This window comes from Channa argus, chromosome 13, assembly GCF_033026475.1.
Source record: "Channa argus isolate prfri chromosome 13, Channa argus male v1.0, whole genome shotgun sequence".
Lineage (NCBI taxonomy): Eukaryota > Metazoa > Chordata > Actinopteri > Anabantiformes > Channidae > Channa > Channa argus.
Window position 1 is genome coordinate 6,282,567 of NC_090209.1, and position 16,361 is coordinate 6,298,927.

Here is a 16,361-nt window from a genome sequence, read left to right on the forward strand (position 1 = left end):
AGCAGAGCATCACAGTGACAACAGACACACAAATTTACATCCAAATCCTGGACGATGTAACGATGAGTTCATTTGACCAAATATCCCCAGCAAACAATGTGATTATACTGTATGTTGATGCAATGTGTATGTACATTACAAAAGAGAAAGAATAATAAATATATCATTAGTGGCAAGAAATCTATCTTTTTTTATTATGTTTAATTGTGTTTTGGAATGACTTCTCTTGTGACACAAACTGCGAAAACAGCTGCAATGTAAATTTCAGTGTATTCTGTTTGTTGTTTTTGAAGCCATGAAGCTACGGTGTGTTCTTGGAAAGCCCAGCTAAGTTAAATGTGGCAGCTAATGTTGTGTGTTTGCTATTCAGACTACAGGGTCTTGTACTCAAAAGCGTGTAATTAAGTGCTAAGTGCAAAAGATTGTAATGTTTTATATTAAGATTACTATTCATGAAATGTCAGTCAAGTTTATACTTTTGTAATAAAGTGGCACTTTAAAAAAAATATGTTTTATCTCATAGTCTCAGTTCTTAAAATGGAAAAAAAAAAACAGGATTTGCAGAGTGACAGTGATGACAAAGTTCTCTAAAGCCTAAATATTAACCAAGAGTCTGTTTTGACACCGACTACTATATTAAAGGATCAAAGTATCTTTTTTAAAAATCTGCTCTCTAAAGCTGCCTGTAGATTCATGTCTTCAGTTCTTTTTAAGGGAAAGAAAAACACGAACATACCTAGATATTTTCAAATTAGGAAACTCTTTAAAATGTGGCATTGTAGTTTTTTTTCATATTTTATATCAAAATCTGCTTGTTTGTTCTCGAGTGTACAACCTTACAACCTCGTCTTACATTGAGGTTGAGTGCACATGGGCATGCGCGTGTCTTGAGTAGCCTTCCCATTTTTAAAAAAATCTGTATGAATGTCTGACTGCACGTGCATATGTGCCAGAGTAGTGGGGTCTGTGTCTGAGTAGCTGTGAAAGGGGGGGAAAGGGAAAAAAAATAGGTCACCCCTTAAAACAAAAAGCTTGCAGTCAACATTGCAACCGTCTGCTGAATTTTCATTGGTGTGCTTGTCTCCATGGTAACAGGCTAACCTTGAGGCAGTAGTCACACGGGCGGGCAAGTCTTCTGCTGTCTTGGAGAATACAGCGTGAGTTGTATGACATCCGTGATCACAGTGTCACCATTCGGCGAGGAGCTATTGGGCGCACACACAAAAACACACACAGAAACAAGCCAAAACAAACGTCTACGAGCAGGAGATTCTGTAGGTGCGAAGATGATACAACATTCACAGCCTATGTGATGTGTTAATCTCACTGTGTGAAGCATGAATGACTGAATAAATACATAAATGAGAAAGTCGGATTCATTGAAGACACTTGACAGTGATAAAACAACAGAATGCGAGAGAGAAAAGGGATAATACTGAGCATAAGGTCACAAAGCAGCCGGGCAATCTCCTCTTTACCGAGCAGTGTCTCATAGCAGGAATCACGGTGTGTACGGAGTAAACAGCGTGAACAAAAGAGAGAGAGGAAAAACAAGGAGGCTGGAGGTTTTTACTGCTCGAATGATAACCCTTAAAATTACATTCTAATCATGGTTTTACATGTTCGTTAGTGAGCAGTAACAAACTTGCATTCTGCATCATATCGTTAAGTAAAACCAGGAATCACAAGGATGCTTCAAACACGGAAAACCTGCCATTCATGGCTTTTAAATCAACATGTTTTCACCAGTATAGTGGCATTGAATTAGGTGAGTGTGTATGCATATTCCTGTATGGTAAGGAGACACAGACTTCTCCCAGGAAGACACTATAAATCACACTGGGAGAAACTAAATGTGAACTATACCGACCCCTTCAGGCTTTCAAGTGCTTCAAAAAGGGAGCCCAGCAGCCTATGCCTGAACCCTGAGAGCATGAGGAGCGTGGAAAATATTCAAAAGTGAGCACACCTTGAAGTCTAGACACACAATGAACACATGCCATTTTCCAGTGTAAGTAGCAGGAGGCAGTCAAAAAGGCAAAAAACTCCACGATGGATTTTCACACACAGAATTTAAGGTTCACAACATATTCCCTGGCTTTTTTCACCATTTCCTTTCACTCATTTTCCTGAGTGATTTATATTTTTGTTAATATAAATGTTCTGATAACTTAGTTAATAATTCTGAGTTAATCATTTTAGTATGAAAAAAGTCTTTAGAGCAGCTTAAAGTATGAGTAGGATTTATTGCCACATGTTCTTTAAAGCACTTGCACCAGCTATTTGTAAATTACATTCTGGTAGCTGAAGAACGACATACCAGATTCAATAACCTTGTATCTCATACTACTTTAACATACAATATTTTCATTGATATCAAGGTTTTAATAGTTTTTTGTTAAATATCTGTATGGTCGCTATTTCCAGCAACAAGAACAAAAATGTTTTAGCAGCTTAAGAACTGTTATACAGTTGAGTGCAAAAGTTTGCGTCCCCTTATCTTCAAATGGCAAAAAGAGTAAAATAATTTTCTTTGGATCAATATAATATTTAATGTAAATTCAGCTAGTACAAATAGTCCTTCATCAAAAATGGGCTTGAAACCCTTTGCACTGATAGAAGTTTTATTATTTTAAGATAACCTTTTCTATACACTCCTTAACTCCTTTTACTACTTCTGAAGATGAAAGAACACTTTCCCGTATATGCTATTTCACTGCAATTATTATTTAGGTATGAATTACCAAATTAAAATGACCTGAAATGTTCAGACTATGTAAATAGCGACAATCTGTTGCTCTGTTAATGTTCAACAAGAACATTTAGAATTAGACCCCATTTTAAGGTTTAATTATAATTATTAAATCTAAAACATATAGTAGAGACCCAGGTGATCCTTCAGCATCTGATTTAGAGCCACTTGTCAAATGCTGAACTAAATATCAGCATTGTCACTGTGATCATGTTGGCATAAAGCACACAAAGAGCCTCAAATCGCTAGTGTGGCCATTAACTCTTATTGTAAGGATTGTTGTGCCACAGTGACTCCCTGTTACACTGTAGACTGGACTGTGTCACACACACAATTTACACATTACTAAAATCCTTACTCACCTCGACTTGCTTAGGTTTAAGTAATGCGACCCAATTTAATTCACTAGTTTGAAAGTAGATATTGTTCACTAAGAACTGGATTTAGAAACAGCTGGTGGAACTCAGTCCTGATTTAACTCCTTCAGTATTTAGTGATAGAGTTGCGTTATTGAAAAATGAAGGTAATGGCACTGATTCACCTCTGAGCAGGAGGATGTTTGTGAAGAACACACTCAGTGGTAAATCAGGCTAAATAAATTGTGTAAGTGTACAAAAGGTCAAGAACAGTAGCGAATATCAGTTTTTTGTTGATCTGCACCTGAAGAGGCGGATGAATAATAGTAGAAGTTTTCAAGTAGTTTTTGTATTGTCTTTCATTTAAGCTCACAGGGGTCAGGGGTCATTGTGACGGTTGCTCCTGCTCCTCCTCATCACTCCAGCTGTCAGATCCATCTGTCCCAAAGTACCGGTCCCCAAAGTCCCCTGAAGATGCACAGCAGTGGTTGGAAGATTTGGAAACAAGTGAAGAAGACTTTGTGACTTTGTCATTGATTCAAAAACTGATTCACTGACTAATGAATCTGTGTGAAATAAAATTGATGAATAATAATGTTTACAATTAATGTTTAATTATGTATTTTTATCGAATCTATCTGATGTGCAAGTTGTCTAATTTAGTTACAGTGGTGATCGAGCACGGTGTAAAATTAGAATTTGCTGGGACATGAAATGAAATTGGAACTGACACTGGGTTACAGTGTGTCAGCTGTTCAGAGAGGCTTAACGTAACGAAAACAGATAAATAAGGTTTGCTACTCGTCTTCTGATTTTGAAAAGAGTGAAGATGTGCATTTGCTGGCTTACCTATACCAGGAATTACATGTAAAAAATTGTCCAGACTCTTGTCCACAGCTGTGGTGATGATTTTGACCTTCGGGAAGGCGTAGGCCACAGAATGGACCCCGAGCTCTGCCATCAACAGCGACACCAACACAATCTTGTCCTCTCGCACTTCGTGATCCTGTTCAGTCACACGCATCACATCAACAATGTCTGTTTTATCAATTTTGACATTTTGCTTTGCGGAAAAAGTACCAATCTACTCTCTGATCGCTCATAATACATGTGACTGACCAACACGAATAGGGTCCAAAGGAAGAAAAAGGCTGTTACTGTCTACCCACCAACAGGACTCGGACTGCCATCATGGCAGCAGCGCCGGTGGAGACGGTGCTGTCCATTAAGATAACATGATCTTCACTGATGCCTTTGGGCAGACGCAGGTAATGCAGCTGGCGAGGCCAGAAAGGAGGAGACAGGTTACCATGGTTACAAAAGCAGGATGGGTAGTTACCACAGAGACACACATCATGTGGAAGAAAAGACAAAACAGGAAAACAACATTTTCAGCTTTTGTTTGATGTGATTTTTGAAACCTTGATGGTTTGTTATGTCTAAAAAATCTAGTAAACAAAATTTTGTTGAGGACAATTGTGTTGACGACAACAATAGTAAGAAAATTTGGTATTAAATATTTTTCAACCTCTGGTTCGCCTGAGTCGAGATTGGTCTGTATGAGTATCTTGCCGATGCGGACATCCTTGCATACGGCCCTTAGGGCGGGCTCCATGGTCTCTCCTGCCCGCAGGATGGACACACCGGTGATCTGTGGAGACAAGGCAGCAGAACGAGTGAGATGACAAGAACCCATAGGATACACTTGAGTGGAAGTTAACAAGAACATCACTCACCCCCTTCCCGTTGTAACTGCGGCCCTCATACTCATGGCCCTGTGGAGTCTGAACTACACATTGCTGTTAGGATGAAGAGATTAATGGTTTTCTTAAATGGAAATTGTTGTGTTACATAAACAATACTCCTATATAGATGCTGACACAAAGAGAATTCTGGCACTAGATCACATACTTGCAGTTAAATAAACACTAAAATAAAAAGTCCAATTGATTTAAAACATTCCTTGATTAAAGTGATTAAAGTTTAAACACATATGTCTGACAATAACCTTGTTCTAGATTTAATGGATTTTTACCTCCTCAAACACAAAAAAAATACCAATATCTGGTCATTTCAACATGGTATTAAAATGAATGATAAGTCACGTTAACTGTTCTGTCAGTTACATTTTTAAGAGCTGTTACTGTTATTAAACCCCGTCCTTGTCAGTAAATATGACAACTAACACTTAAGGGAAACAATAAGTAAACATGATAGAATAACATGATCAGTTTGTAAAGTGCTTTGGTGGTTTGTGATGAGTTCCTAATCGAAGGATAAAGTCCGGATATTGTCGAGACTGTCTCATTTGAACTATTGCGTTCTCATATGCAGCCCCTCCAGACAAAGTCAGGAGAATATCAGAATTCCAGAGTCTTCACACAATCTAAGACCAACAACCACTAATTATAACTGTAGCATCATTTTTGACTGCTGTTTGATGCTCATAAGGTCCTAGAAGGACTCAACTACCTTTTGTTTGCTGTGGCCAAAACCAGTATAGTCAACAGGAGAATGCTATAAGCTCTGTACAGCTGAGGGAAAATGCAGAACGAAGAGCTAATTTCCTGTTGGTTTGTAATTCTGAGCTCACCATCCAGCAGAATAAGTCGTGTGATCAATTGTCAATGGATCAGAGCTTCTTCAACAGTTAAACAGTTACCTGAGATGGTAGAAATGTCAGTGCATGTTCTATGAGAAGACGCATTAATCTCTTCGAGTAGAAGATAAACTCGTCTCGACTGGTTTCCGTGTTCCTGCAGAAGAGCATGTAAAAGTGATCTATAACTCATAATGTATTCACAGGGGCAGGATGCCAAGAGCTGTACATGAGTACAAGTCAGTACCTGATGATGGTGTGCAGGCCTCTGACTTGTGGTGTACTCTCCAACACACTGAGCGTCTGGGGCAGTGGCTGGGTCTGCTGAGCAGAGGCTAGGAGTGCCCTGAGATGAGGGACAGTTCGTTCAGGTCAAAAGGTTTCTCCTCTGATATTCTGCTACATTGTCAAAGAAATAAAGCAGTGTAGCTTCAAGACAACAAAGATTTATTGTTAAGATCAAGTCTCTAGATATGAATAGACATATGAGAGGGGTTCAGAGAGTAAAAAAAAAAAGCACTGAAACAAACTATCTGATATCAACAACGAGGCCAAAGTCACAGAAGGTGAAGTCAAAATGTGTATCAACATACCTGACACTGAGCTCTCGCTGCATATAGAAAAGGTAAGAGAGAGACAAATGTGGTGAAAAATAAAAGATTGGGGATATATTTTTGTTATTATTAAAGACTCTAGAAACACCGAGCCCCAAGGTGCCTGTTAGGATTCCTCCAACCTGGTGGTGGCATTCAACACTCACCCCATTTTACTCAAATAGGTGAAAGTAGGGCATTTGTTGAAGACTATTTTCAGCTATGGATTTGTTGAACAAAATAGTATTTACAGCAGGGGCACAGTGAATGTGGGGTAAAATAAACCACTGTGCGTGTGTGCGTGTGCGTTTTCAGGGTAATAAAGCAATGAGTAGCTTTATGCCTTCTGCCACTGTACCACAAGCTCAAATGAGAAGGAAATGCAGCTGAAGGAAAGCTAATTCAGGAAAGGGTGAATGTCACAGTGCAGCGCAGTGACAAAATACTGCATGCGGTGAAAACCCAACACTGTCTCAGAAAAGTAAAATGTTCGTGGCTTAGGCCTGATACGGAGTAAATTAAAAACAGTACTTATAACTAAGCACAAGAATAATATTTGATAAGGGGTTCAGAGGATTTCCATTAAATTCAGAAAAGCAAATCCTGTTGAACTGCATCTGTACTGATGTGCTTTTAATTGTTTTTAGACAACAATGAAACACAGAAATTAAGTGGAGCTATGTAGAGAGCAGGGCTGGTCTTTGTGTAGGTATTAAGCAACAAAAAATATATAGATCCTCAGACTCCTCAGAGTTTGGAACCTCTCTGTCTGTCTTTATGTTACAGCTTTCCAACACATGGTGGTGCCACCCTCTTGTGTACAGTCTGTGTTCTGGTTACTCACCTCCTCCAGCTGGCTATGAACATGTTGGACAATCAGATCAATAGCCACCATATTCCCACCACCTTGGTGGGAAAAACAAGAGAGAGCCTGTGGATGTAGAAGTTTTTTGTGGAAAAGTAATAAAAAATGCCAGAAAGTAAGTGAAATCCGGCCCTCTCACCTCTAGGCACAACAATATCAGCCAGCCTCATGGTTGGCTCGATGTACTGCTCGAAGGCTGGCTTCACAAACTTGTTATATTGCTTAATGACTCCTTCGATTTCCCGTCCCCGCACTGTGATGTCTCTGCGGAGCCTGCGGACGAGCCGAACATCTGAGTCTGTGTCCACAAAGATTTTCATATCCAGGAGCTGCAGGTAGGAAGAGCAAACATCCTTGAACGGTTCAACAACATTCACTTCAACAAAGCATTTCCTCAAACAACAACAGCTGTTGATGATAACATTACTCTGGAATTTTTCAAAAAGAAGAAAAACATTTTTTAATTTATTTTTTTGCTTTATTTTTGCCTTACCTGAAGAAGCTCTTTGTCCGCAAAAGACATAATTCCCTCAAATATGATCACACTGGCACCATACACATTTTTCTGCATAAAGAGGAGGCGAAACAAACAGTCCTTAAAGCAGAAACAGTCGATTTGGCTTGTATGGGATAAAATCAGAAAAATCTCACTTAAAAAAAGTCTATAGGAAATCCAAAGAGAGCTGATACACTACTAGATTCTGTGGAAACAATATTGTTTTTCTGGGATAAAACAAGACTCACCCAGTCTTTCTGGCGTCTGTGTGTGGTGAAATCATACACTGGGATCTTCACGCTCTTGCCTTGCTTCAGCTTTCTGAGGGTAGCAACCAGCAGCTCAAAGTCAAACGCGGCGGGATGATCAAAGTTGTAGTCGTTACTTGCTGCCAGGGCCTGCTCCTTGGGAGATAAAACCTGTAAAACAGCACAGATTGGCACAATCTTAATGATGAAACATGCTGGAAGTTTTTAAAGGGTAATTTTCCATTTGGGGAAACATGTTTTTTCACTTTGTTGCTGAGAGAAGACTGATGCTGCTGATGTCTCTTCATTAACTACGGAGCTAGAGCTGGCAGTGGAGCTCACTGCAACACTGTTGACCTGTTTTCCCACTTGTTACCCAGCCGGAATATTACCGTGCACATTAATTATTAAATAGGTTCGACACACATTCCTCTCCAAAACGGTCAAAAGTTGAAATTATAGCGTTTGATGCTATTTACACCTTAATGTGTTAATAACATACAACATAGCCTCTTTTGCATCAGATGACCCAAAATTTAAGTGAGGAAAAGTAATCAAACATGTGACTAACAGATGTTTCTCATTACCCAGGAGTGAAAGTAGTCGAACAATACATAGCTCTAAAGGACTAGTCTTGGTTTTAGTCTTAAGTTTTATATGTGAACTGTATTTATTGATAAAAAAAGATACATCAACATGAAGATCAGACAGCTGTCTATGGGAGAAAAGTATTTTTTGATTTTTATTATAATTTTATTGACATAAGTCAAAGGTGCTGCACAAAAACAAATTGGAATATTTTGAAAAAGGAGGAAAGAAATCACTGGTGAACTGAGCAACACACAGAAAATGGGTCAGTAACAACAGCTTGTGACTCGCTTCTGTTTTTTACTGGAATTTGTGGATGCAGCATCTAATTGTGTTCCCTCACTGTTTTTAGAGGCATTCCTGAGCTCCTGCTGTGATTTCCACTACAGAACCATGTCTGCTGTTACTGCTGTGCTGCCATTTCAACTAATTAGTGTGACTGCAGAAAACAATCTGTTTTTTTCCACTAAGTATTACAATTATTATCATTCTGGATTCTTCCGTACGTTTTTTGGCACCTAGGTGTGCGATAACATGCAGGTTTGCATGCAGGGGGAGCTACAGCCTCAAGTCAATGCCTCATATCTCAAAATTATAACTGTCAGCGTAATGAAAGTTGGTACACAGCTGCATTATAGTGTCCTGCTTTACAGACTACATGTTTGGAACTGCCAAAACTGGGCTTTCATGGAACTGCAGTTGAAGATTTTTTTTTAGCAGGCAAGCGATAGGAGCAAAGTGCCTGCTGGAGCTTTACAGAATTACAATTATGAAAAAAAATTCTTTCATCTGTTTTGACTTCTAGTTGGATGTCCAGCTGTACAATATTGTTTTCTTTTGCATTTGCTTCATTTCTACATCATTTAGTGCTTCAGTTCTGCCAGCAGCAATGGATGCAAGCAGCGATGGGAGCATAGCGCCACCTGTTGGAGAGTTATGATGCTGCAATTGTAAAATTATTTGGCATCTGTTTTAACTTCCAAATTGTTCAATGTGTTTAAACCTCCTATTAATCGTGGAACTGCAGTTGTTTAGATGATTCTTTCCCCCCCCCGAGTGCTTTCATTTCTGAATAGATCAGGGCTTCCAGTCTTGCAGTGGAGAAGGCTGTGAGCAGCTGTAGCAGCTGGCTTTTAGCAATCACACACATTTTTTTTAGGAAATGCCCATTTTAGTAGTTATGAGAAGCTCCAGCAGGTGTTTTCTTCTTTAGTATTACATAACCTTTTCTGTCTTTTGGAGCATCTGTTTAAAATTCAAAAGAAGCAGATATTTTGAAAAATAATCTGTTACATTTGATATGTTGTCTTTGCACTATTTCCAATAAAAATAAATTTCAAATGTTTTGCAAAGTATTGCATTTTCCATAACGTTCCAACTTTTCAGGCTGTACCACAAAAAGTCCTTAAATATTGGAAAGCCAGGTTGGAATTTGCAAAAAAAAGTATAACCATGAGCCACAAAGTTTGTGAAACTGCTTCATAGACTACTGAGACCAAGATTAGCCTCTACTGAAGACATGGAAAGGCAGTAGTGTGGAGGGGCCAAACCATACAGGCTGATCAGTGAAGCATGGTAGAGGTGGTTGCATGTCTTGGATTGCATGGCTGCTTCTGGTACAGACTCGTTGATCTTTACTGATTATAGAAATCATGGTGGAGATGATGGTGGATGCAGTTACTATAAACAAGAGATTCATAACGAAATATTAAGTTTTATAAAAAAATGGCTTAAAAACTATACAGTGTATTTCATAATTTTTCTGTCGATAAAAATTTGGGTCATGGAATACAAAAAGGCCTATGTTCTAGGTTGTTTGATAAATCTATCAAAGTGTAAAAACTTTCATGTGATTTTCATGTTGAATCCTAAACCTAGATGTCTTCAGTGTACAGCAAAAATACATTTTTGCAAAGGTTGCAGGGCTGCATCATTTTAATGCATTTGCCCCTTTTACGTTCAAGACTTCTTTATTTTACCCTACCTGTGGGAATAATTTCTCCTGGGTACATTAAAATTCAATAAAAAATTCATAATTGTTTTTTTAAGCACCACATATAGTTTCTCCATTTTATTACAAAGATACAGTATTGTTGAAGGATTCAGAGGTAATTAAAAATCAATTTTACAGTGTAATTTATTTAGGTAGGAATGTGTTACCTCCTTCTAAATGTGCTGTAGGACCATAGCAGCACCATACAGAATAGGTACAAAATATTCAAACTGCACTTTTCAGGCTGCAATCTAAAGCATTAACAGAACAGGTTATTAAGTCACGACTGTGACAGCAGAATAATGATTGCTTTGAGGTGTTTAAATCACCCTTTTCAAATTTACAAAAGAATAAACCCAAAGATAATTCTTTGTTCAAAAAATGAAGCAATAGATAATTAGTAAAAGTCAAATACATTTGGAAAAAATTACAAAAATGTATGTCTGTGTCACCTTGTAGAAAGAATCCATAGACAACAGCGCAACCCACGGCACATCCAGAGCCTCAATGATCTTATTGGCCACGGTGGTCTTCCCTGAGGCGCTGCCCCCACACAACCCTGCAGATCCACACAGCATTTCAAAGGCCCATTATGTGTGTTTTTCAGAGTGTGTCTAATGTTGTCGGGCGGTATGCATGTGTGATAACAGTAAAGTGTTTATGGGAATAAGAAGACAGAACGGGACAAAAGGACAGGTTCTGCATCTCAAAGCCACAGCTTGGCATGAATGTAGAGACAGAAGCAAAAACAGGCAGAAAGAAAACATCACACCAGTAAAAACATCAACAGAGAGTCATACCAATGACAAAGGCCTCTTTTGACTGAGCTCCATGCTCGTCATACCAGGGAGGTCGGCCAGCAGTGTAGATGGTGCGCGTGCCTGTGTGTAGCAGCGGAGGCTCAGTTTTACTCAGTAAGGTGGTGTTCTTTCTGCGAGGGGCCCCGGTGGGGGGCAGGAGCCGGTCCAACGAGTCCTCCCCACTCCCACTGTAAAACAGCAAACAGTGGGCATGTTACAGCCTGAACGCACTCGTGCCCACTATAGAATCCGCCAGTGTCTTCTTATTTAACAAACTGTATATAGATATATGAATATGAGAAATCATCTATAATAACCAAGAAACTCATCATTTTATTGCTTTTTTCCATACTGAATACATCACTCAAACATTCACAGCAGTCTGAAAAGTAACTCAATCACCGCCGTTACAACACTTATGATCAGTAATTGCAGCTTTGTATCTTCCTAAATCTAGCAGACGGCTTGTATTTTTTTTAGAAGCAGATGATGATGGATTGCTAGAGTGAGGTATTTCCCCCTTACAATAGTCAGGCATTTGTGTAGTAATTACAGATGCTCTTAAAGGATAGGTTCACATTTTCATTAATCGGTTTTTAAAAAACTGTGAGATGACTATATGAACATTTAAACAAGTTTTGCACTTCTTCTTGTAGAGCTTTCTCCTAAAGGTGCTTCTCAAGTGACACGGAGCAAAATCCACAGTCCTGTTCATGAAAGAGAAAAGTTTTTTTGAAGACAAAATATTTTTTAAGTCACATTACTCACATTAAAGGAATATCTTCAAAAACATTTAGACCATAAATGGTACTTTACTACTTTTTGCTACTGCCGCTTAACAAGGAAACATAAACAGGAAATGTCACACTAAAATTAATTTAACTCCAAAAGAAATCTTCATTTAGTAAACTCTGAGCTTTAAATACACATATTACACAGTTTGTGCATGTAAGAAGGATTTTGGATGAGGACTGCATTTGCACTGTCCTACAGAAATTGCTTCAAGAAGTGATCTGATGATAGCCAGTAAGGGCAAAGGGTCCAGTGAAAGAAGTACAACTTCTGTCAGTGCGCATGTAGGCATCTGACTGTTGTTTCGACTCAGACAAAGCGAATCTATACTTTAGGTCTTTGCCAGGTTTGGAATATTATATAAAATCGGCATGACGTGAGTTGAATAAAGTATGACAAAATACACAACATACACACATATATGGTCCTAAGAGCGTATAGAAAAAGAAAAAACAAAAAAACAAACCTATTAAAAGGACATTTCTGTCAGAGAGAGTGACGGGTTATTGAAGTCATCAACTATATAAAGTATTAAGATACAATTTCAAGTGTGCCAAAACCTGTAGAAGAAATTTGGTCCAGCTGCATGAACACATTGTTGTGTGTGATGTATAGGAATGTTGAGTGGATTGTTGAGATGCTGTGAGGTCAAATGCAGCTGCTCTGCAATAAAACAGACCAACAATTAAATGGGCTGTTTCTCTGCACACAGTACTTTACCTTTTGCTGTATGAATGATAGTAAAACATTTGTATTGTATTACATTTACGTGTGATAACGTATTTTGCAATGTAATGACACTTAGGAAAACAGGGATTAAATACTTCTTTTTCCAGTACCTAGACTGGGCTAATGCTTGTGCATGGTGTTAAAATTAGAACATCAGGGCTTGGATCACAGTGGTTAGGATTAGAGTCTCACACCCTTGTTTACTGTGGAACATATAAAAGTCGGCTTACAGCTTATTTGGGGATGTCTGCATTCCTACTGGGAGTGATTAAAAATAAAATTAGTAACTCTGCTCATCTTATGTATTTTATACACATCTAAGGAACACAAACCATAAAAGACAAACTATAGGCAACCCTCTGAGAGTTAACAAAAAATAAACCATGCTGAAATCTGTGCAAACTAATCCAGATTCTCTACTTCCTCTGACCTCTCTACAACCCTGCTAAGAGATTGTTCATAGCCCCACACACATCCATTGTGTGTATGTGGGTTCTGGGCTGCACAGAGAGAAAACAATAGCAGTCAGTTCTTACCTGTGGTCAGACCTCAGGGACCAGCAGCCAGAGATTCTAGCTCCTGTGCAGTACAGCAGACTCATATCTGCTTCAGACGACAACCTGCCCCTTTCAGAGCCTGCCTGTCACCGCGGCAACCTCACCACAGCAGGAACCCTCAACGGAATAACAATGACCAAAGCTGTTACTCCATCCATTCACCCATCTGAATTTGTGGAGTCTAAACAATGAAATCAAATCTGGCCATTCTACTGTCCATGCATCCTTTCTCCTTGTCCACCTCTTCCTGTGTGTGTGTGTGTGTGTGTGTGTGTGTGTGTGTGTGTGTGTGTGTGTGTGTGTGTGTCTGTGTGTGTGTAAGTGAGAGAGAGAGACAGACACTAAGAGGATCACTGTAACACTGACTGCATAGAGCTGCTTGGCTGGTATTGATAGGGGTATCAGTAAGAAACAAGAGGACAGGACGGATGTCTTCTGCTTATCTTGTCATCTTAGCTCACTCATCAGTACGCCAATGAGTTACACAGCAGGCAACATAACATCATGTTTATAGACCTAATGGTAAGATATGACCATCATAAATTGCAAGTGCTCAAGATGAAGACCTCATAAACCTTATTTTGCATTTAAAATGTCTTTACTAAAGAGTTAAGGAGAATATACTCCATAGATAACTTGACTAGAAAAAAGGTTTCATTCAGTGATGACTGAGGATGGAGGGTCGCTAAATAAATTCAATTACATCATTAAATAAAATGTATTAAATAAATAAACCAATTAAACATGGGCGAGACGTTGCTCTCTACATCGCATGACACATCTTGATCTAAGGATATTCTCCATAGAGATTTTTTTTAACAGCTTGGCGCCTTTCTAAACTAATACATCACATATTAATTGGGTGTTTACTGAGCAGAATATGTCAGGAGAGTTGGAAGTGTCTAAAGTCATCATCAGTAGATCTGCATTAGTCAGCATAACAGATCAATGGTTAACATGTTGAGATGACAGGAAACTAGTCAGAGCTGTGTTATTGGATTTAAATGCATGATTTGATGTCATTAATCATAGTTCACTGCCTGCCCAAAAAAATAAGTCACCAGCTGGATTTAAGTAAGCAAATAGGTAAGAGACTTCCACTGGCTATTTACTGCAGTGATTAATATGTTGGATTAATATGATTAATATGCAGTGATTAATATGATTAATATGTTAATATATATGGCAACAAGTTACTCAACCCTAACTGAAGCAATGAGCGGCTGACTAATATTTTTTTCCATCAGTGAGTCACAGACATATAAGAACACAATGATAGGGAACATGGGGCTCAAATTGTGAAAGATTGCACAGGGGGCATGAGACATCATTTTTACGCATGGATTGGCCACCATAACCCACCAAAAACGTTTGGAATGCGTTAAAAAAAGACTTCACACAATGGTCAGAGTCTCCCATCATCAATACAAGATCTTGGTGAAAAACTAATGCAACTCTGGAATGTTGTGACATTGCATAAACACAATGAAATGATGCCATGGTAAATGTATGCAGTAAAGCTAAAGATGATCATAATAATGACCATAATAACAATAACATTAGCAAAACAGATACAGTATATTATATATTTGTGTATATTTGTGCTGCATACTTCTGCTAAATGTGTGAAAATGTACAAAACACTGACTGCTTCAGTTACTGCATTCAATTTGTGGAGGACGTGTTCTGCTTCCAGCTACAGTTACTATTGATGCTGATGTTGAAATCAGCGGTGTCACATCTGGAGTACGACCCAGTAACATTCTTCTTTCTGGGCTAATGTTTGCGAGATGTATGATAATTAGCATGCCAACTGTGGAGACCAAACTAAAATCTGTTCTAATTTATTGCATAAATGGGAAAACACAGTAGGCCCTACTGGTAATGGCCATGTTGCACACACCCAAAGTACTGAGCTTCCCCTGCTTGGGGTTGGCTCTACACAGCCATTAGATAATATTTTCATTTGTTATTGTTCGATATATTTAAACTTTTAAACCTTTGGCCGGGTTTTGTCATTTTTCCTAATCTGATGTCTGTTTTAAAGAAAAATGAAAACTAACTTTTTTCACATTTATATTTTTAATGTTATTTTACGAGCCAACTGAGTTTTTTAGGTTTGTTTAAGGTTTTTTGTTTTTTTAATCTGTTTTTGTACTTGCTGTTTCTTTAATCCCTGCTTCAATGAGCCCTCGCCACGCTAATGAAGCTAACTGGGATCAAAACAAAGAAAAAGGAATAGGTCATCAGTATTCTCTGAAGGTGCTATCCAAATAAATAACTAAATATTAAAAACTTAGATAGTCTGTACATCAGGGATTTTCTAGTGGTTTCTCATCAGACATCCTGTGACGCACAACTGTGTGAGCATGCAGCTCACCAACTCCTACTCTTGATCCATCTGATCAATCTGCATTCACTACTCCGTCAGTGAATCTTAATATTTCTTAAAACATATTCACGAAGAGAGCTTTTAGTGTAATTATATTAATATTAGAGAAGAACTGTGTCAAATGTCGTTGCTCTGTTTGGAGGAGGTTGTCTGGGGGGATTCAGAGACTCCATCAAAATCCAAAGCACATAATGGTTTCGGTAAAGAGAATTCAAACACAGGTTTAAAAAATGCTCATAGTGTCATGTACCTGTCCGAGCGGGACGCCAATATTTTACCGCAGTCCGTTTCCATGGGGATCTTCCGACCTCGAAGCCGGTTTCCGTTGGTTAAAGCCATGGATGGAGTCCTGCTTACCCGCACCGAGGGATTATGGGTAATGTAGTTTATTATCACGTGCTGTCGCACAGCTGCTTCCTTTCAAGGGCATCTCAGTCAATAGGCAAAACGCGATATTTTGATATTTTTTTTATTTGTTCTTTTTTCTGACAGTTAAAAAAGTTTTCAGAGAGACAACAAGAGAGAAGAAGGCTGATGCAGTAAGAGATTAATTACTGTTATTACACAGAATATAGCGATAAATTGACTAAACAGATTGTCA

General features: G+C 38.6%; 1 protein-coding gene across 5 annotated transcripts; it reads right to left on the minus strand.

The window, feature by feature from the left end:
- Window positions 1-1,555: 1,555 nt before the first annotated feature.
- uckl1a (uridine-cytidine kinase 1-like 1a) lies at window positions 1,556-16,146 on the minus strand. 5 transcript variants are annotated; one of them, XM_067526570.1, is made up of 15 exons: window positions 16,011-16,146; window positions 11,291-11,478; window positions 10,943-11,049; window positions 7,910-8,080; window positions 7,659-7,730; window positions 7,305-7,494; window positions 7,145-7,206; window positions 6,301-6,317; window positions 5,955-6,053; window positions 5,771-5,864; window positions 4,845-4,907; window positions 4,637-4,759; window positions 4,278-4,385; window positions 3,958-4,114; window positions 1,556-3,576 (listed from the first exon to the last, which is right to left on the minus strand). In XM_067526570.1, exons 1-15 carry the CDS (start codon window positions 16,097-16,099, stop codon window positions 3,494-3,496), a joined length of 1,623 nt encoding a protein of 540 aa, XP_067382671.1. In that variant the 5' UTR covers window positions 16,100-16,146; the 3' UTR covers window positions 1,556-3,493. The 5 variants fall into 5 exon arrangements, 4 of the variants coding, with proteins under 4 accessions (XP_067382671.1, XP_067382672.1, XP_067382673.1 ...); XM_067526571.1 differs by lacking the exon at window positions 16,011-16,146 and adding an exon at window positions 13,348-13,836; XM_067526572.1 differs by lacking the exons at window positions 11,291-11,478; window positions 16,011-16,146 and adding an exon at window positions 10,053-10,177.
- Window positions 16,147-16,361: the final 215 nt, after the last annotated feature.

Bases quoted from the DNA above. Each gene is read 5' to 3' on its own strand.
- uckl1a (XM_067526570.1), bottom strand. From the start codon at position 16,099: ATGGCTTTAACCAACGGAAACCGGCTTCGAGGTCGGAAGATCCCCATG. The intron at 7,731-7,909 runs GTGAGTCTTGTT...CTCTTTATGCAG, and splicing joins ACAGACGCCAGAAAGACTGG to AAAAATGTGTATGGTGCCAG. The intron at 4,115-4,277 runs GTGGGTAGACAG...GTGACTGAACAG, and splicing joins TGGCAGTCCGAGTCCTGTTG to GATCACGAAGTGCGAGAGGA.